General features: G+C 58.8%; 1 protein-coding gene across 1 annotated transcript in view; it reads left to right on the top strand.

Moving 5' to 3' along the window:
• STKLD1 (serine/threonine kinase like domain containing 1) overlaps positions 1-19,411 on the top strand; it is a 20,508-nt gene extending 1,097 nt beyond the window's left edge. Inside the window, exons 3-19 of the mRNA XM_057549182.1 lie at positions 1,120-1,206; positions 4,067-4,111; positions 5,419-5,493; positions 6,530-6,631; positions 8,573-8,643; positions 9,377-9,492; positions 10,867-10,985; positions 11,526-11,689; positions 12,215-12,345; positions 13,479-13,562; positions 15,001-15,117; positions 15,775-16,158; positions 16,697-16,825; positions 17,358-17,486; positions 17,563-17,691; positions 18,820-18,960; positions 19,176-19,411. Coding sequence (XP_057405165.1) covers positions 1,120-1,206; positions 4,067-4,111; positions 5,419-5,493; positions 6,530-6,631; positions 8,573-8,643; positions 9,377-9,492; positions 10,867-10,985; positions 11,526-11,689; positions 12,215-12,345; positions 13,479-13,562; positions 15,001-15,117; positions 15,775-16,158; positions 16,697-16,825; positions 17,358-17,486; positions 17,563-17,691; positions 18,820-18,960; positions 19,176-19,345 — 2,193 coding nt within the window. The 3' untranslated portion in view covers positions 19,346-19,411. The remainder of the gene's footprint in view (positions 1-1,119; positions 1,207-4,066; positions 4,112-5,418; positions 5,494-6,529; positions 6,632-8,572; positions 8,644-9,376; positions 9,493-10,866; positions 10,986-11,525; positions 11,690-12,214; positions 12,346-13,478; positions 13,563-15,000; positions 15,118-15,774; positions 16,159-16,696; positions 16,826-17,357; positions 17,487-17,562; positions 17,692-18,819; positions 18,961-19,175) is intronic.

The following is a 19,411-nucleotide window of genomic DNA, read 5'->3' as shown; positions in this document are numbered from 1 at the left end:
TTAACTAAGATGTCAATTTTTTTAACTGTTAGAGTCAGTCTCTGTAAAAAATTCATTAATTTGACAATAATTGGTTAGATTTTTCTCACTTTGTGAGAATTCCCTTTGTGTGGGAGACTCTGGGGTGTCAGCCAGTGGTAAAGCAGGTGAGCTTCTGGGTAACCAGAGAATTTTAAAAGTAGTTACTTTTTCAGGGGGAAAAAAAAAAAAGACTTGATCCGAAGACAGGGGTGCATTTTACTGTTTAATTTGCCCCTTAAGAATGCTTAAGTGTGCATTCTTACACCAGCGTAAGCTGCTCAGTACAACACCCCTGTTATTCCCTGAGCGGGATTCAGGCTGCCACAGGGGCTGGATTACAGGATCCTGAAACTTTTCTGGACTCTGAGAATCCTTAGACGCGGGGTTCCACCCCCTACGTGCCCTCCTCGGCATCCTGCCCCCTTCCCCCCATCCTCTGATGGCTGTAATCCCATCATCCACCCTCACGTATCCCTCAGCCTCCTTGTGCGCATCTCTCTGCAGGTCTGGCTCGATGCACCAGCTCTGGAGTCAGACCCCAGAGCTCCAGTGGCCTCCCGGCCCTCTCAGTTATTAGTGTTGTAGCCTCAGGCAAGGACCCTGCTCCCTGTGCCTCAGTTTCCTCCAGTGTAAACAAGGAGATAGCAACAGCGCCGACTGCGTGGGTGGCTGTAAAGTGCTTGGCACGTGCCGGGCACACACACGGCTGTGACTATGATTGCACCAATTATGGACCTGTTACTTTCTTGTTTGGTTGCCCGGTTTGGAGGTGGATGCCGGAAGCTGGGATCCTAGGGGGCTAGAGAGAGTGAAGAAACCCTCTGCCCCAGGGAGGTGCTGGCTCTTGGATGCCTTGCAGGTCCTCACCACAGACTGGAGAAGGGGTGTGGGGTGGTGGACAGAGCTCCAGAGTCGACCTCAAAGAGATGGGCTCGGGTTCTGCCTTCACAGGCCTCCTCAGCCTTCGGGGCCATTTCCTCGTTTGCCAGCCCATGAGGGAAGTCAGTTAGGAGGGCCGGAAAAGACACTGGAGGTGGGCACGCTTTGGAAAGTGAAAAGCTGTGTACGCTTTCCTGAAAGCTTCTCTTTTGCTGGTAGATTTTGGACTGGCTGAATCCTGGGGCCTTGGGGGTGAACCTTCTGGTGGAGGAGACAAAAACCAAAGTAAAGCACGTGATAAAGCAGGTAAGAGGCTGTGCCTGTGGCACCCAGTGGGCCTGGCTCCCCAAACACACACTCATCATCCCCATGTTAGAGAAAGGCAATGTGACAGCGGGTTCCTCTCCACCAGCAGTCACGAAGGAAGATCCAGCGGGCTGCGGGGGTGGATAGACGGGGATGGGGGGTGACACAAGGCTCCTCAGGCTTCCCCGCCGACTCACCTCTCTCACCTTGATGGAGAAGGAATGCTCACGTTCACTCCACCAGCAACCATACCCACCATTTACGCGGACATCGCGCCCGGCATCAGCATCATCTTCTTTCATCTCCCGCCACCTCAGCTAAGCGGGACTGATGACCCCGCTTTACAGCCAAGGATAGGGAGGCTGGAGGGGGTGGCCAGGGACTTGCCCAAGGTCACATAGGTTTAAGGACAGAACGCTGACCCCGGGCCCTTCCTTCACCTCCTCACCAGGGCTGGCACGGCCGGGTGGAGTGCACACCTGCAGGAGGAGAGCCCTTAGCGTGTCCAAGACCAGGCAGTCCAGACGAATGGAGGGTCTAGGGAAGAGCTTCGCTGGTGGCCGCTGCGGGCGCCCTTCCCCCGTGCCAGGCCTCCCGTCTGTGCAGCAGCTCAGCCCCGAGGCAACAGGGCTGGAAGTCCTACCGGCCTCCTGCTCCATTGCTGGCTGGCTGTGGGGTTGCCCCGTTGTCTCACGGGCCCATGGGGCAGGATGGGTGACTGCCTTCACCATCAAGGAGCTTTATTCTTTCTTTTGAATTTTATTTTATTTATTTTTTTATACAGCAGGTTATTAGTTATCCATTATACATATTAGTATATATGTCAATCCCAAGGAGCTTTTTTAAAAGTCAGTCAATCTTTCTAAACAAAATGGAGGAACAGGGTTGTATATCCTTTCAGGGTTTTTTGGTAAGCATTTATAAAATTCTTGGTGTTTTACAAGAATTGTGCCGGGAATTCCCTGGTGGCCCAGTGGCTAAGACTCTGCGCTCCCAGTGCAGGGGCCCCAGGTTTGATCCCTGGTCAGGGAACTAGATCCCACATGCTACAACTAAGGTCCTGCACGCGACAATGAAGATCCCACGTGCCGCAACTAAGGTCCCGCACGCGACAATGAAGATCCCACGTGCCGCAACTAAGGTCCTGCACGCGACAATGAAAATCCCACGTGCTGCAACTAAGATCCAAATAAATAAATGAATAAATATTAAAAGAAAGAATGGTGCTGAACTTGATAATGTGCTTTTCCCCACTCAGTGTATGGCAGATGTTGTTGGTACTGCTGACACATCTTCCTCCTTCCCTGGCTCTGGTGGCCGTATGGACCCCCCTGCTTGATGTACCATGACTGACCCAACCCATCCACTCAGGGCGATAAGGGCTTAGCTTGTTCTCGATTTTTCACTCTGTATAAGCAACTCTGATAAACAACCTTATAGTTAATTTTTTTGAGGATCCATGATTTTCTTGGGATAAATTCCTAGGGGTGGGATTTCTAGGTCAAAAGAGGTGGTAATTTGAAGGCTTTCAGTATGTTTTTGGCCAAAATGACTTCAGCACGAGCCCCTGGAACAGAAGGAAGGGATGTGTGGTGCCGCCGCATCTGGGGTCTTTACGTGGATTGGGGAATCACCCGCTAACTGCATTTTCATCTACGATCACCCCAGTTACAGGAGCTTTTCATTTGTAAATCTTATGAGCAAAAGTTCTGGGTAAGGATCTGGTAAGATGCGGTGACAGGGGCTTCCCTCGTGGCGCCGTGGTTGAGCATCTGCCTGCCAATGCAGGGAACACCGGTACGAGCCCCGGTCTGGGAAGATCCCACATGCCTCAGAGCAACTAGGCCTGTGAACCACAACTACTGAGCCTGCACGTCTGGAGCCCGTGCTCCGCAACAAGAGAGGCCACGATAGTAAGAGGCCCACGCACCGCGATGAAGAGTGGCCCCCGCTTGCCGCAACTAGAGAAAGTCCTCACACAGAAACGAAGACCCAACACAGCCAAAAAATAAATAAATCAATTAAAAAAAAAAAAAGGATGCGGTGACAGTATGAACCCACAGTCTTTGCCACCAAGTATGTTGCAGACTCAAAGTTCGGTGCTGCCCTGACCACCACCCTCTCTCCCTCTCCACGCGTTCCCCACCGCCCACATTCAGTGACAGGGACAAGCCTCCCAATACGAATGAGGAATACAGTGAAGAGTCTGATACTTTGCCGACGAGAGCAGAGCTCTTTGGCTCTGGGGCAACACATTGTTTTCTCCCCTGCTTTCAAGATGGTCTGAAAATGGATCCTCTAATGATTCCTTGGAGGTTATGTTATGTTATCCTAAACTTATCCTTGCAATAGGAGCAAAGGTGATCTCATTGCTCAAAGGATTTTTGGATCCCTTCCTTAGGAACATCTCCAGGCCCCATCTGCTGGCATGTGATGGGGCATGAATATAGGTGCCTGGCAGCCCTGGTGAATAATGATGGTGATGATGATAGTGGTGGTGGTGATGGTGGTGGTGGTGATGGTGATAGTGGTGGTGGTGATGGTGGTGATGGTGGTGGTGGTGATGGTGGTGGTGGTGATGATAACGATTATGATGGTGATGGTGGTGGTGGTGATGGTGGTGGTGATGATAGCGATTATGATGGTGATGGTGGTGGTGGTGGTGATGGTGGTGGTGGTGGTGATGGTGATGGTGGTGATGGTGGTGGTGGTGGTGATGGTGATGATGTGGTGATGCAGGTGATGATTGTGATTATGATGGTGGTGGTGATGGTGGTGGTGCTGGTGGTGATGGCGGTCATGATGATGACGGGGGTGTTTACTGCACGTTTACCAACCTAGTGCTCTTGTGCCCCTGCAGGTGGAGTGCATTGATGAGCATCAGGCCAACGAGGCCCTGGAGGAGGTAACTCTCTGGGTGGTTCCCTCTCTACAGGACATGATGCAGGACACACAGAGACTGTTCTGCACCCCACTGTGGCGTGATGGGTGGAAGCCTGGTGGAAGCATGGAGGGTCAGAACCAGCTCTTGCCCTGTGCTATGAAGTCAGAGGCCCCCAGGTCATGAAGTGAGTCTGTGTACGAAACACTCATTTCTAAATCCAGGTGCTGACAACTTAGAATATATGTTCTCAGAGAAGATGATAACCTTTAAATGTTGGCTAGGTCCCTAGGCTGAGGTACCAATAACCATCTTTTAAAAGATTTTTTTCTTCAATTGTAAAAGTATCAGTTACAATAAAACATTTGGAAAATAGAGAATTGGTTAACAAAGAAAATATAAACTCTTTCACGCTCCTCAAATCTGCCAGTCAGAACTGACAGTAACATCCTGATTTATAATAATAGCTGAAACAGCTGCATATACTTCGATTTGCCGGCAAAGACTCTGCGTCATTTTTCTCTGCTTTTCTTCAATTTCACATGAGGTTAAATGTCTCCCTTCCTATCTAATGGTCACTTGTTTGTCTTTTTTCTGGAATCACCAGCTTTTGAGCTTTGCCAGCAAACAGCTCTTCTGTCCACAGTGTGTCTGACACGTGGTGATGGACCCAGGCCACATTCATGAAAGAAAGAATGTGGGGGGCCGTCCCGCGCGCCCCCCCAGCATCACAGCCCCCTCTCCCTCCCCCACCCCACTAGGCGACCTCCTTTCACACCCAACCTGCCATCATAAGCAGCTGTCCGTCTGGCCTAAGTCGCTAAGGGAGCCGTTTCTGCTGCCTAATTGTGTTCGTTTGCAAAGCACTTTGAGCTGAGGGCAGGGGCCCTGGGACCTCTAGTGTACACAGCCAGGAGGCCAGGTGGCCTGGGCACAGCAGCAGCAGCGGCCGGCGTCCCGTTGGCCACGCGCCCTTCTTCAGCCAACCTGGACTCTGTTTGTTTCCAGTGCGCCAGGCACTCTGCCTGCATCGGCTTCCCTAGTCCTCCTGACTCCCCTGTGAGGCAGATACCACCGTTACTCCCGTTTCCAGATGAGGCTGGGAGGCTCAGAGAGGTTGAGGAGCCTCTCCGCAGTCACACAGCACAGCCAACACGTGCCAGAGACAGGACCTACCCTGGGCTGTCTGGCCCCTCACCTCCGGTTGCCCACCCTCCCTGGGCCCGCGCTCAGAGCTGGAAGCTTGTGGTTTTTGTTGGGACGTGTGACAGAAGCGCCTCTAGAAGCAGTGTTTCCCTAACATCTCCACTTTCTCTGGCCTCGCCCCGCAGTTGATGCCGCTGCTGAAGCTTCAGCACGCCCACGTCTCCATCTACCAGGAGCTCTTCATCGTGTGTAACAGTGAGGTGGGTCAGAGCCGACCCCGTGGGCTCAGCAGGCACTCGGGGCGGGCACAGAGCACCCCCCGCCGTGCGCCTCCAGCACCAATGGCCGCGGCGCTAAGCGCGGCTCCCCCGACTCAGCGCTCACCGGGCCACGCCGGGGACCCTCTGGGCATCATCTCACGTGCGCCCCACAGCCTCTGCGTAGGAGGGTCACTGCCCCACTTTCTGGAAGAAGTGTAGGCTGGGAGAAACCAGCTGGCGACAACCGAGCAGGATTCCAGTCTGGGTCTGGTCGCCCCGAGCCCCATGATTGGTCCCATCCGCGGGCTGACTTCTCATCTTCAAGGAGCCGGAAGCTTGCCGGTTACTCCACATGGGGCTGAGCTGGGGGATGCGGGGGGCTGGAGGGGAAGGGGGCCAGGTGTGACCCCACAGTCAGACCCCCATCTGGGCTGACAACCGAGGGAGGGGCCGGGAGGAGTGGAGGGGCCCCCTCCCCTTCAGCTGGGCCCTGAGGAAAGCTGTGGGGAGGGACCCTCACCACCTGTACCCCCAAGTATTTTCTGAGCACCCCCTCACGCTCTCAAGGGGGACACAGAGAAGCCAAGAGGACATGTCACTGCGGGAGGGAAGGCAGGGTGCTCTGAGAGGCCTGACGGGGGCTGCTGGGGTCCCGTCGGGTGCAGGCCCCTCAGAGGGAGGAGTGGATCTCAGCTGAGCCCTAAGGGACGAAGGGCCCGGTGCCCCAGGCACAGTGGTCTACGTGTGCGGTGGCCAGGAGACCCCGCGCACCTTTAGGAAATGTCCATGCGGCTTAGTGTAGATGGGGGGGGTAGGGGGTGGGGGGAGGAGAGAGGAGGAGGAGGCGGGAACTGCTCAGGAGGGCCTGTCCCGCCACCGCCCCCCCCCCCAGAAGGGGGCATCCTCCCATAGCCACTGCCGGTGGTGGCCTGGCTGGGAGGAAAGACCTGGAGCGGGTGATGGTCCGGAAGCCCCCAGGCCTGGGCCTCTGGGGGCCAAAACTCGGCACCTGGCTAAGGGGCTGTGTCCCCTGCAGATCTCCTCTCTGTTCCTTTGCCTGGTGATGGAGTTCCACGAGGGAAGCTTCCAGGATGTCATTGAGAAGAAGAGGGCAGCAAAGAGAGTCATTGACTCCCAGGTAAGACAGACTTTCTGGGGCACCAGGCCTGGGGGCTGCCTGGACCCTGTGATGCCACAGGCCCCACAGTGGGGGGTAGAGGGGCAGGCACCAATGAGTCTGGTCTCATTTCTTCTGACAGTTATGAATGAAGGTATTTGCATACCGTAATGTGCACAGATCTTAAGTGTACACCTTGGTGCGTTCTGCATAGGCAGACACTCCCGTCCCCTCCCTCACATGAGGTCAGAGCGTTCCTGGACCTCCAGACAGTCCCAGCCAGTACCAGCCAGGGTTCGACTTCTGCCTCCAGAGATCCTTCTGCCTATCCCTGAAGTTCTCATAAGTGGGCTCACACAGCACGTTGTTTGCTTGTGTCTGGCTTCTCGCGTTCATCCCGTGCTGTGAGATTTACCCACCTGGGAGTGCGTCAGGAGGTCATCCCTCCCCATGGCCAGGGGCCGCTCTGTCGATGGCCACATCACCATCAGTGTATCTGGCCCAGTGCTGTGAGCATCTGGGTTGCTTCCAGTTTGGGGCTATTATGAAGAAGGGCTGCCATGAACACTGCTGGGCATGTGTTTTGATGGACCTAAGCCTTCATTTTCTGGGTGACCATGGAGTTGTTGGGTCACAGAGTCGGTGCGTGTGCTGCCTTAGCCAGTGTCCCAGTTTTCCAGGATGGTTGGTTGACTCGATGTTGACTCTCATCCCAAGTTGTGAGTCTTCCGGCTCTGCATCCTGGCCCACATTTCACTGTGTCAGTCTTGTTAATTTTAATTAAAAATTACATTTTAGTTTCAATTATTTTGAGTAGTCATGGTGAGCACTTTTTGGCCATTTGGATATCTTCTTTTCTGCCTGTTCAGGTCTCTTGCCCACTTAAACATTAGAGTTGTCCGTCTTTTCTTGTTGATTTGTAGGAGCTCTTTATATATTATGGACATGATGTCCAGATGTCCTCCCCGAGTCTGTGGCTTGCCAGTTCACTTTCTTAATTGTAATGAACTCTGGTTCATCAGTGTTTCCTCTGTGGTTGGTGCCTTCTGAGCCTTTAGAGAAGCCTTCCCCGCCCCAAGGTCATGACGATATTTTCCTCTGTTGCCCTCGGAGCTGGTTCCATCTTGCTTTCACATTTAGGTCTATGACCCACCCCAAATAAATTTTGCCTGCTTTTGCTCTGAACACGCCTCTGTTCTGTTGGGCCTCCAGGCACTGCGACCCTGCTGGGGGGTTCCGAGGGGCACGCAGCTCCTCTCCCAAAGTGGGCCTCAGAGACAGCCTCTGAGTGGGTTTCAAACTTTCTGTTTGTAGTAGAACCCTGTCGAGCACAAAAATGTTCTCAGAACCCCCAGTAAGGAAAGCAGAGCTACTCTAGTCCGGGGTCTGGGTGTCAGTGGAAGGTGGCGTGGCAGGAACCCCGGGGTCCTGCCTGCTCAGCCCCTCTCTTGACACCCCAGGTGGAATCCAGGGTTCCTAGGAACACGGTTTGAAAATCACTGCCCTGGAAACCAGGTGGATCTTGTGTCTGACACAAACTGCTTTCAGAATGTTCTCTCTCAGGGCTCTTTCCATTCTAATGCCCTGGAGAGGCAAACCCCAAGTAGCAGCTGCAGGCTTCAGCATCTCTGGTACCCATGGGGTGGGGCCCGGGCGGGCCTAGAGCCCCAGGGCCCCTGGGTCTCCTGGAGACAGGAGTGGGGGTCTGGAGACCAGGGCGTCGCCAGCTAACAGGGCATTTCTGTCCGGAGGGCCTTGAAGCAGCCTGCAGCAGAAGCTCCTGCACTGGCTCTGAGCTGTTGGCCGCTCACTTCAGGCCCATCTCAAGACGCAGGGCGGGAACTGGCCGCGACCCTGCTGGCTGCTCTGAGTGGCCACTGACCTGCCTAAGAAGAGCAGCCGGGAGGCCCACCTGGGAGCTTTCAGGTCCCCCAGTCCTGGCATCTCTCGTTCTTTCCCCAGTGGATGCAGAACATGCTGGGCCAGGTGTTGAATGCGCTGGAGTACCTGCACCAGCTGGACATTATCCACAGGTGACCGGGTGGCCAGGCTGCTTGAGGAGAAAAGGCACCTCCTGGGGGTGGCACCTCCTGGTGGCAGCGCCCGGGCGTGGGCCCAAGGGAGAGAGGTGCAGCTGGGACAAGGATGGGCCCCTCCCCCTCCCAGAGCACCTCCCTGGCTTAAAGAGAACGTCACCCCCTCCACGACCCTCCCCATGCACAGACCTGGCAGTTGGTTCTAAAGTGCAAGGGAAGAACCAGATAACAGCACCGAGGAAGAGATTAGGCCGCCCGAGGGCCTCTGGGCACTCCCAGGCTGAGCTTTCGACCTGCCAGTTTCATTCTCCGGAATCGTGATTTGAAGGATCAGCGCCGTATTGAAAGGAGGAGAGAAAACTGCGTGAACCAAATGTAGGAAGGAAATGCTCGAGATTCCGTGTTAATGTCACTGGACCTTATGAAATGATGGAAAGCCAGGCCCCAAACAAACTCGCAGCTGAGATCTGGAAGGACGTTAGCGGAGGGACCACGGGAGGATCGGGTGTTTTCTTACTTGTAGTTGGCTTGTTTTTCCCATTTGAAATAACAGTATATTTATGCTTACAGGAAATGATATTTAAAAAGTGGTTGAACAGGGCATTTACTGAGGAGAGAGGAGGAGGGTGTGGGCTGCTGCGGCGGCTCTGGGTGTGGCGGGTGCGGAGGGTTCACAGACGGACGTGGCCCTGCCGGGCGGTGGGTGGAAGGGCGCGCCTCTCGATTTCAGGAACCTCAAGCCCTCCAACATTGCCCTGGTCAGCAGCGACCACTGCAAACTGCAGGACCTGAGCTCCAACGCACTCATGAGCGACGTAGCCAAGTGGAATGTCCGTGCAGAGGAAGGTGCCTGGCGTCCTCCCCGCCGGGGCACAGTGGTGGCTGGGGGACAGTGGTGGCTGGGGAGCACTGGGGGAGGGCCCATTCAACCGAGTGGGTCGCCCCTGGAGTCCAAGGGCAGTGGCCACCCTAAGTGCTGGAACAAGGCAACAGCAAACCTCTCCTTGCTCAGAAGGTCCCCACAGACCCCCTTGCCTGGATTGTAACTGAGCCGAAGCACCACCGTGGGGCGGGGGGGCTGCAGGGTCCAAAAGACACTCGGAAAATGTTAACCTTTAAGAAGGGGGAAGGAAGGCCTCAGAAGGAAGGAAACTGACATGCACAGAGGGAGGGCTGGTGGACGGCAGGCATTGGCTCGGGCTGGATTACTTTACTGAGTCTCAAAATAACCCAGGAGGTGGTAAAGGTGAGCAGTCAGGGGAGAGAAGTTTCCTTCCTTTAAAAAGACAACAGGGCAAAGGGAGCTGGGCTTCAACCCTATAACGGCTATCAGGGGTGGAGAGAGAAACTCTCCAGTGGAGAACTCCAGAGTCCCAGGCTGGCAGGGACCAGTGGCATGCTGTCCTTGGGGGATGGATGGACGGGTGGGTGGGTGGGTGGATGGACACATGGATAGATGGACATGCAGATAGATGAACAGATGGATAGATGGGTGGAAGGATGGATAGGTGGGTGTGGGTAGACAGGTGGGTGGGCAGGTGAGTGGATGGGTGTAGGTGGCAGGGGCCCTTGGAGCCCACCCCTTTGCTCTTTGGGGAGTGGAGGTCCGGAGAGGGAGGGTCTGTCTGAGGCCTGTCAGGCACTCGTAGAGCTGGGCCGGGGACCCTGCTCTTTTGGCCCCGTCTGGAGTTCAGGTTTGTTTGTTTATGTATGTATGTATGTATTTTTTGGCCGCACTGTGCAGCATGCGGGATCTTAGTTCCCCGACCAGGTATCGAACCCGTGCCCCCGGCAGTGGAAGCGCAGAGTCTTTACCACTGGACCTCCAGAGAAGTCCCAGGGGTTCAGGTTTAGAAACTAGGGCAGGGCAACTGGAACATTGCCCCAAGGTCCCGGCTAAATGTTGGGAGGGGCAAGACGTTTATGGAGGGTGCAGAGTTTAGCCTTCGTGGCACATGCCCCTTCCGACTATTTCCGCAGCTGCAGTGGGGCACAGATGCGCACACGGCCAGCCTGGTGGGTCCCTGCCGAGATGGGCAGCCTCACTGGCTGAAGATCAAGGGCCAGGATCTTACTGACCAGGGGGCTTCTTCCTTTTCCCCCTCAGATAGCACGTCTCTCCCTCCCTGGAGAAGGGTGATGGAGGGCTCGTTTTTCAAGCTGCTTGCTTCCCCAGGGAGCACGGGGCTCACACATCCCCCACTTCACTCCTGCCAACAGACCCCTTTCACAAGTCCTGGATGGCCCCCGAAGCCCTCAACTTCTCCTTCAGCCAGAAATCTGACATCTGGTCCCTGGGCTGCATCATTCTCGACATGGCCGGCTGCTCCTTCCTGGATGTGAGGGGCCTTCCGACCACCCCTCCCCACCACACCTGAACCCCACTCCCCACAGCCCCAGGGAGCCAGGCTCTGCCCACCCCCGGCCCTGAAAGGGGCGTGTTCTTCCCGCCGGCATCCTCCTGCCCACGCTGAGTGCCTCTGTGGGGCTGTGTGGAGGCCCCCCGCTGCCCCAGCTGCCGGAGGACCCTGCATTTGGGCCTGCTGGGCCCTCGTGTGGTGGTGATGACGGTGATGGTAACATTCACCGCCCAAACAGCGCCCCCTTATGGACAAGAACAGCTGAGGTCGGGTGCACTCACCGGCCCACAGTGGGAGTCTGGCCGTGGAGGGAAGGCTGTTCCCCTGCTCCCTTCAGCCAGTGAGATGGCCACTTGCTTTTCTCTGAACCTCCATTTCTTCTTCGTACAAGAACCCTGGGGCGCAGGTGGCCCCTGTGCGTTCCTGACGGCGGCGGCCACGTCGCCTCCCCTCTGCCCGAGGTCAGGCCACCTTCCTTTAGCTGAGGAGGGGCACAGGTGGTCCTCTCTCTCCTCCTAGAGCACAGAAGCCATGCTTCTGCGGAAGTCCATCCGGAGTTCCCCCGACGGCCTGAGGGGTGTCCTGAGGACCATGGAGGAGAGGAGGGTCCCCGATGCGAAAATCTTCAGTTCCCTTTTGCCTCTGATGCTCCAGGCCGACCCGTCGGAGCGAATAACCATCAGGTGAGCTCAGGCCCTGGGATCGCATTTCACTCTGTCAGTCTACGCGTGCACTTGGGGTTTCACCACCACAAAGCACTCCATCCACGGACAGCGGCCCCTCCAGTTTGGACCGTCCCAAACTGCGGCCACGTCTCTGCGCGCGAGACAGACAGGGCCAGCTTCGCCATCAGCTGCGGGAGGCACGGCCCAGGGCCCAGGAAAATGTTTTAACTCTAATGTATTATACAGTCAGAAGAACAAAACGATCCATCCTGGGTTATGTTCACCTTTATACCAACACAGCCAGAAATTGTGATTTTTTGGTCTATGTTATGGAGGAAGGGGTCGATGCGAGTGCAAGTGCCAGGGCCCAGCACTGTCCCCCCTTGGCCCCTCCTGGAGGGGGAATTGCTGCGGTGCCCGCTGGACGCACTGTGATGCTGGGAGGGGTGCTCCCAGGCGGGTGCCCAAAGCAGGTGGAGGCCCAGCAGCTGCCGGGCGCAGAGCGGGCGCAGGGCCAGTTGGCGGCTCTCTGCCCCTCCCCAGGGACGTGATTCACTTCACGTTTGTGAGCAGCGACTTCAGGTCCTCCAGTGGTGCCCTGATGCTGCACCGGCAGGTGGTGCCCGAGTTCATCATCGACATGCTGCTAGAAAGCAACGTCGCCGGCATCTTAGGTGATGATGGGGCCCCGAGGGGGCGGCACCAGAGGCCGCTGTGGCCCTGGCACCCCATTGTCTTTAGCTGGGGGGGCAGTGATCCCCCCCAAGTCCCCTGGACTGCTCCTCACACATGGCCGGTGGGCTTGCCCCTCATCTATCCCAAGCACTGCTTTGCTCAGGGAACCGCCCCGCTCAGATAGCCCCGAGCTTACCTAGAGCAGAGTTCATCTCTGTGGCCAGGCCCCGCCTGCCTCCCCCGTTCCGGCCACACAGTCCTCGACGTCACCGAACAGCCCCCCTCACTGCCACGCACCCCACCACGGACTCCGCTCCTTTCGCTTGCTCGCCTGGCACGCGGCGGCCCGGTGCCCGGAGCGTCTTCCCCAGTCAGCAGCACCTCCTGAGTGGTTGCTATGTGCCCGGAACGGTGCTCGCACTGGGGCCGGCACAGCCGCCACCGTGGCCCAGCAGGCATGGCCCTGCAGCAAGGTGAAGCGGCCCAGGGGCTCCGTGTGCAATGTGACACGTGCAGGCCTGACTCCAGGCACAGTGCTGGCTGGTCACCGCCCCCCACAAAGGTGCACACGATAGACTCCTCCGCGTGCCCAGGCTGGGGGCTACACCCACGGTCTTGGGTAGAGAATGGATCTGGAGGTCACCTTCAAGTTCCGGGGTGGCTCCACCCCCCATCCCCGTGTGTCCCTGGTGTGGGTGGGCTACTCCCTCCTCCCCATCAGTGGCTCCCTGGTGGGCTGCCTGTGGTAAGGGGCCGCCACCTCTGCCTCCCTTTCTGGGGAAGGGGACCCGCGAGGCCCCAGCTGCTCAGTCTCCCTGTCTCGTGGCCACGGGCTTTGGAGGCAGACAGCCGGGTCCAGCTGAAGGCCATCGCCCTGAGTGCCCTGGAGGGAGTCACCCGAGGGAGGTGTGGAGTGGAAGCACGCCCTGGGCGGGCTCTGAGGCAGATCCAGGTTCGACTTCAGACAGGTGGCTCGGCCGGGAAGGTGAAGATGAGAAGGGCGCCACCTCGTGCCGGGTCACGTGGGTCTGTGCAGTGGCACTCAGGGATGGGCCCCCGGTGCCCTGGCCCGCAGGCCGCACCCTGGGTCCCTGAGCCAAGGCGCCTCCCCGTGCTGCCCTGTCCCCTGCAGAGGTCATGCAGAGCTTCCCCAGCCACCCCGAAGTCCAGCAGAGGGCCATGAAGAAGCTCCTGAGGATGTCTGAAGATCAGCAAGGTAGAGCCGCCACCCTCTCGCCTTGCCCCGGGGTCCCCGGCCCCTCCAGCTTCCCTAGCTGGTACTTTCTGACGCCGGTTTACATTCCCATGAACATCCACGGCTTTACCACCTGCTTGGAACAGGAGCCTGGACTTCCTCCTGTGCCGCTGCTTTCACTGAGCAGACAAGTGGGTGGTGGGGTGGCTCAGCATCCGAACCATTTCTCGGGGCCTCCCCTCGCGTGCTCTTCGTGGATGCTTGATAGACACCCCGTCTCTGCCACCGTTCCTCTGGTTGGGCATTTGAGTGGTTGCCGATTTCCTGGTATCATAAGCAATGTTATACAGCCCACCCCGGGGCATGTGTGTGTGTGCTCTGTTTCTGCAGGACAAATTCCCAGATGTGCAAGCTGGGAATACTTAACGTTTTCATAGATACTGCAAATTGCCCTCCGTCGATGCACCAACTTCTTCACCTCTCAAGAGCGCAGAAGAACACCTCTTCCCCCAACTTTCTCCATCGAGGAGTATTAATATTTTTAATTTTGCCAAAACATGAGTTCGTAAAATCTCTGCCCTCAATCTCTGTCTCACCAGCCTGAATATTACATTCATTCACTCACTCACCCATCCATCCATCCATCCACCTGTCTCTCCATCCGTCCACCCATCCATCCTTCCATAGATGGTCGTCCCAGTGGCCGGGACAGCAGAGATCATAAAGGCCCAGTACCAGCCCTCTAATGAGATAGCAGGAGACCTCACCTTGGCCATTTCCCTTCCCCTCCCTCTCCTTCCCCGTGACCCCGTCTGGAGCAAGGCTGTGGCCAGGAGAGAGTCCATGGGAAGAGATTCTGCCTTCCCAGAGAGAGTGAGAGAGGCTGCTGGGCCCCTTCCCAAGACTGGCCTCGGCTGTCACCTCAGAGCCACACCTGCCTCAGACAGCCTCGCTTGGAGACGGGCTAGCCATGGCTTGGCTTCCCTAGTGCCAGCGCTTTTGTTCTTGTCATTCTTACCAGGAGGACACAGGCTGAGAAAGGTGAAGCAGCAGTTAGGAAGGAGTGCAGCTGTGTGGACCCCGGGCTGCCCACCACTGCCTCCCCCCCTCGCCAGCACACGCCCTGGCCCAGAGGAAGGTCTAAGGGACCCACAGATGTCCCTTCTTAGGGCAGTAACGGCCAAGGGCTCTGGAGTCAGACAGGCTGGGTTCAAAGCAAGGGCTCTCATCTCCCTGACGCTGTTTTCTCATCTGTCAAATGAGGATCGCTCTTGTAGAGCTGCTGGAGTAAGAAGATCCCTATGGCAGACGCATGGCGGGCACGCCACACTCCCCGACTGATCGTGTCTGGTCACCCGTCTGCTCGTCTACCCAGGGGCCCACGTGTGATGCAGACTCCCGTCAGGGTCTGGTCCATACCCCTTCCTGCCGCCTCTCACTCTGCCCCCCACCCTGCCAGGTGTGCCGTGGCCAGCGGAGCTGGCGGAGGTGTTGATCGGCATCATGAAGCAGCACGAGAGGATCCTTGACATACAGCTGTGTGCCTCCTCCCTGCTGCTCCGCACCCTGGGCCAAGGTGGGCTCCGGGCGGGGCCGGGCAAGACGCTCCGGGCACAGCTGGCTTCTCCTGCCCCCACCCTCCCATGCCAATCATCGCCCTGGCGTCTGACCCTCTGGGCACCTGTGCCCTGCTCTGCCCACCCAACGCCACCCCAGGATGACAAGCAGGGCGCAACCAGAAGTCTGGGGCACCGCCCAAGGCCTGCCTCTGTGGCCCTGGACCAGCTGCTCCCCCTTCTGGCTGATCTCTAGGCATGAAATGAGGAGCTGGTCATAGGGGTCCTGTGGTGTGAGCCCAGGCAGGTGGGATGGGCTTCCAGGAGGGCAGCTGAGGAGGGATGGGAGAGGCTGGAGCTGAGAGCCCGAGGGCCCTGCCTCCGATTTTTAAACTGGAAATACTTCACTGCCTTTCTCACTTTAATATTTAGGTTGAATTTCCATGTAATGCTTTACGCTGCACGTGATAAACGTCTACTCTGGCACGTGCTCACAGCCCTGGCAGGGCCCCCAGCCCTCCGGTCCTTGGCTCGGTCATGCAATAAGCACTTACGGGGACCTGTGCAGCACCCCGACCTCGGCTTCCTCCCCGGACACCCCCCCCAGCCCCGCCTGCCGCCTTCCCACCGTGGCCCCCAGCTCAGGGTTCACCGGCCTCTTCTGTCGGCCTGAGCAGCACTGGGGCAGGACCCGGCGGCCACGGTGCCGAGCGACAGCGCCATCACCCCCGCGCTGCTGAGCGTCCTGCGGAGCCACCCCGAAGAGCAGCAGCTCCTGGTCACGGTCTACAGCCTGCTCACCATCGTCGCCAGCCAGGGTGGGTGCCGCCCTCCCGTGGGCGCAGGGCTCAGGCGGGCGGCGCCGGGCTTCCCGAGGGGACAGCTGCTCTGTCCCCAGCTTCCAGGTTCACAGTCACGTGTCCCTCTGTCAACATGCACGGGCACCGGCCAGGCGCCACCGTGGGCTTCACGCCGACGTGTTTCAGGTTCCAGCCCCTGCTGCCCCACCGGCCCCGCTCAGCCCCGCTCCACAGAGGCCACCAGCAAGTGGCTGAGGGACAGTGTGGGGAGAGGGTCACCACCGAGGGCTTCACACACGTTCCTCTCCTGCAGCCACTAAGCGGGTGGGCATCGCTCTCTCCAAAGGGAAGCTGGGGCCTCACCTGGAGCCCCGCGGCCCCCAACCCACCCTACACTCACCAATTTACCATATTTCATTGACCCCGCGCCAAGGAGTGAAAAGGGCGGCCATGAGTAGCCATGTTGGGACAGCAGGTGTAAATCAGGACCACCTGGCAAACAGTGTCAGGTCATCACCCCGAGAGAACACAGTCGTGGTCCCATCTTGGAAGGAAAGCTTTGGAGGGCGGTCCCAGCCCAGTAATGGGATGGGAGGTGCTGGAACGGCGGCCCAGGGGATGGACCATATCCTTGTTTCTGGGTCTCATGCGGGGCATGAAACTGGCCAAGTAGGCACCCACTGGTGTGGGATGCATGGGGTTGCAGTGCCCTAGGACCACAGAGAAGGGGGGTGGCCCCCAGGGAGGGCTTCCTCGAGGCGGTGTTCTCTGTGGTCCTGATTCCAAGGCCCACCTACAGGAGCGGCCACAGATGAGCTGCAGAGGGCCGGGCTGTGTGAGCACATCCTGGAGCACCTGGACACCTTCCCCAGGAACAGGGACATCTGCATCAACGGCCTGAGCCTGCTCTGGGCCCTGCTGGTGGATGGTGAGCGGGGCCCGGGGCTGGCCCCCCTCCCTCCGCTGCTCCCTAACCACCCGAGAGCTGGGAGGACAGGAAGAGAAAGGAGGGAGAGTGGACGGAAGAAGCTGCACCGGCAGGGGCAGGAAGTGCTATCCTGGGGAGGGGTGGGTTCATATTCGGACCCCCTCGTGCCCGGCCCACGGAACCCTCCAGCTCACACACATCGTGGGATTTCCGCAGTCCCTGGTTTCACAAGTCGGCCTTAGCACTGGACAAACTATCCTGATTTCTGATTCAGAAAGGGGGGGCTCCCAGGCCGTGCCGCTCTCTCTCCAGGCCCCACTTGGCCCTCCAGCACCTGGGAGGTCATTTTCCCCAAGGAAAAGAGGGCTCCCAACCGTGGAGAGCCCTGCCCACACCCGGCACGCAGAGTTCCCCAAACCTCCCCTTGGGGGCCCTGCCAATTCCTACCCTACAGACTGGCTAGCAGGCTGGGGTTGCCCTCCCCCACCCCCCCAGCAGTAGGTGTCCCCTCCTCCACCCCGTCCCGTTCCAGCTGCCATCGTGAACAAGGCCCCCTTGGAGAAGGCCCCGGCCCTCATTGCTGAGGTGCTGGCCACCTACCCCACGGACGCGGAGATGGCTGAGGCCGGCTGTGCGGTCCTGTGGCTGCTGTCCTTGCTGGGTGAGCAGCCTGGGGCCCCGGGGCCGGAGAGGTGGCCCCGGACCCGCGAGACGAGGCACATGCCGGCCCTCCGCAGGCTGCATAAAGGAGCAGCAGTTGGAAGAGGCGGTGGTGCTGCTCCTGCAGAACATCCGGCTGCGCCAGGACCGGGTCCTGCTGGTGAACAACGCCTACCGGGCGCTGGCCAGCCTCGCGAAGCTGTCTGGTGAGCCTGGGGACGACCGGGGCTCTCACTAGGAGGCGGAGGCAGGCAGACTCCCCCAGCAATGCCTGCCGGCAGCCCGCAAACCAAAAACACGCACACACTCAAAAAACAGGGAAGGGAAACACCTATAGTCCCATCGCCCAGACGTCGCCACAGAGACTTTCCGTACCCTCACTTCCTACCGTTCTGTGCCACTCTGCGTCGTGACCACCTTCCCTGCCACCCACATGCCTGGCGTGTGTACAGGCTCCCCTCCAGGTGTGGCTCTGAAAACAGCCCGGGGGACAGGGCTCTGAACTCCGCCTCCACGCAAACCCCAGGCTCTGCACCCGACTTGGCACCACGAGCCTTGACGGACACTCAGGGCCTGGAGCCTGGCAAAGGTTGCCGGCCGTGTGGGGTGGTTCGGCCCCTGTGAGGTCTGGCCCCCGCTGGGTGTGCAGGCTGGCAGGTCTCTGCCTGCTACTCGGCCTGAAGCAGGGAGTGTGGTGATATTCACTCCTGGAGAGAACCTCCCGAGCGGGTGGGGTCTCCGGGCCTGCCCCCCACTCCCGCCGGGATGCCGCCATCAAATGGGGTGGGGTGCTTTAGCCCTGAGAGCAAAAGGCATGTGGCTCAGTGAACAAGGAGTGGGGTCGGCAGAACCCAGCGAGCGTGCAGGACCCCAGGGCCGAGAATCTCGGCTTTGCCGCCCGCTGGCTGTTGACGGTTAAGTCCACTCCCTGGAGGGTCAGCTTCCCCTGGGCTCCGGGAGGATCTGACACCTACGTGACATCACGGGTCACTGCTCACACGGGCCCCCAGCCCCCCAGGAGCCAGGCCTAACCCCGCATTGACGGGCCTCCTCATGGGGCGGGGAGGTGCCCTGGACCGTCCCCAGCACCCTCCCTACAAGCACATTGGCCTTGAGGGCCGACGGGATGGAGAGAGAGGCAGATGCACATCCCACCAGAAGACACCCGCAGATGCAGAGCCAGGAAAGGCCTGACCTTGGCGGTCCCCACGCTGCAAGACAGCGTGGCGTGCCCTGCCAGCTGAGGCTCTTGCTGCCCCAGGTGCCCTGGGCTGTCAACAGCCGCACATGTTCAGTACTACTGTCACCCCATCCACCCCCTCGCCCACGCCCAGAGCTGGCGGCCCTGCAGGTGGTGATGCCCGAGGAGGGCGGCAGCGGCCTCACCCTCATCCAGGAGACGTACCAGCTCCACCAGGATGACCCGGAGGTGGTGGAGAGCATCTGCATGCTGCTGGCCCACCTCGCCTCCTACAGTGAGGAACCCCCCCCCCGCCCTCGTCACGCCCTCCCTGGAAGCCAGCATTCAAGAGGCGCCCTGCTCGCGGCTATAACCGATGGGGGAAGGGCAGGAACCCTCCGTGCCAGGCACCCTGCTGGCACGGGTGACGCCCGCTCCCGAGTCCCAGCGGTTCAAGCTAAGCCTCGGGGGGTGGGGGCCTGGCCTCAGGACCCTCTGCTCTGCCCGCAGAGGAGATCCTGCCGGAGCTGGTGTCCAGCGGCATCCGGCCCCTGGTCGAGGAGATCCACGGGCGCTTCACCTCCAGCCTGGTGAGTATCGGGGGCCGCCTCAGCCAGCCCTGGGTGGCCCAGAGCCCAGGGGCCGGACGGCCGGTTTGTGTGCAGGCGACTGCCGCGTGAGTGGCTTTAAGAGGCTCTCCCTGTACCGCCCGTGTCCACACTGGGCCGAAGTAAACCCTGGAGGGG

This window comes from Balaenoptera acutorostrata, chromosome 6 (assembly GCF_949987535.1).
Source record: "Balaenoptera acutorostrata chromosome 6, mBalAcu1.1, whole genome shotgun sequence".
In the NCBI taxonomy this organism is placed as follows: Eukaryota; Metazoa; Chordata; class Mammalia; order Artiodactyla; family Balaenopteridae; genus Balaenoptera; species Balaenoptera acutorostrata.
The sequence above is the reverse complement of the archived record's forward strand: the minus strand, read 5'-3'. Positions and strand labels throughout refer to the sequence as shown.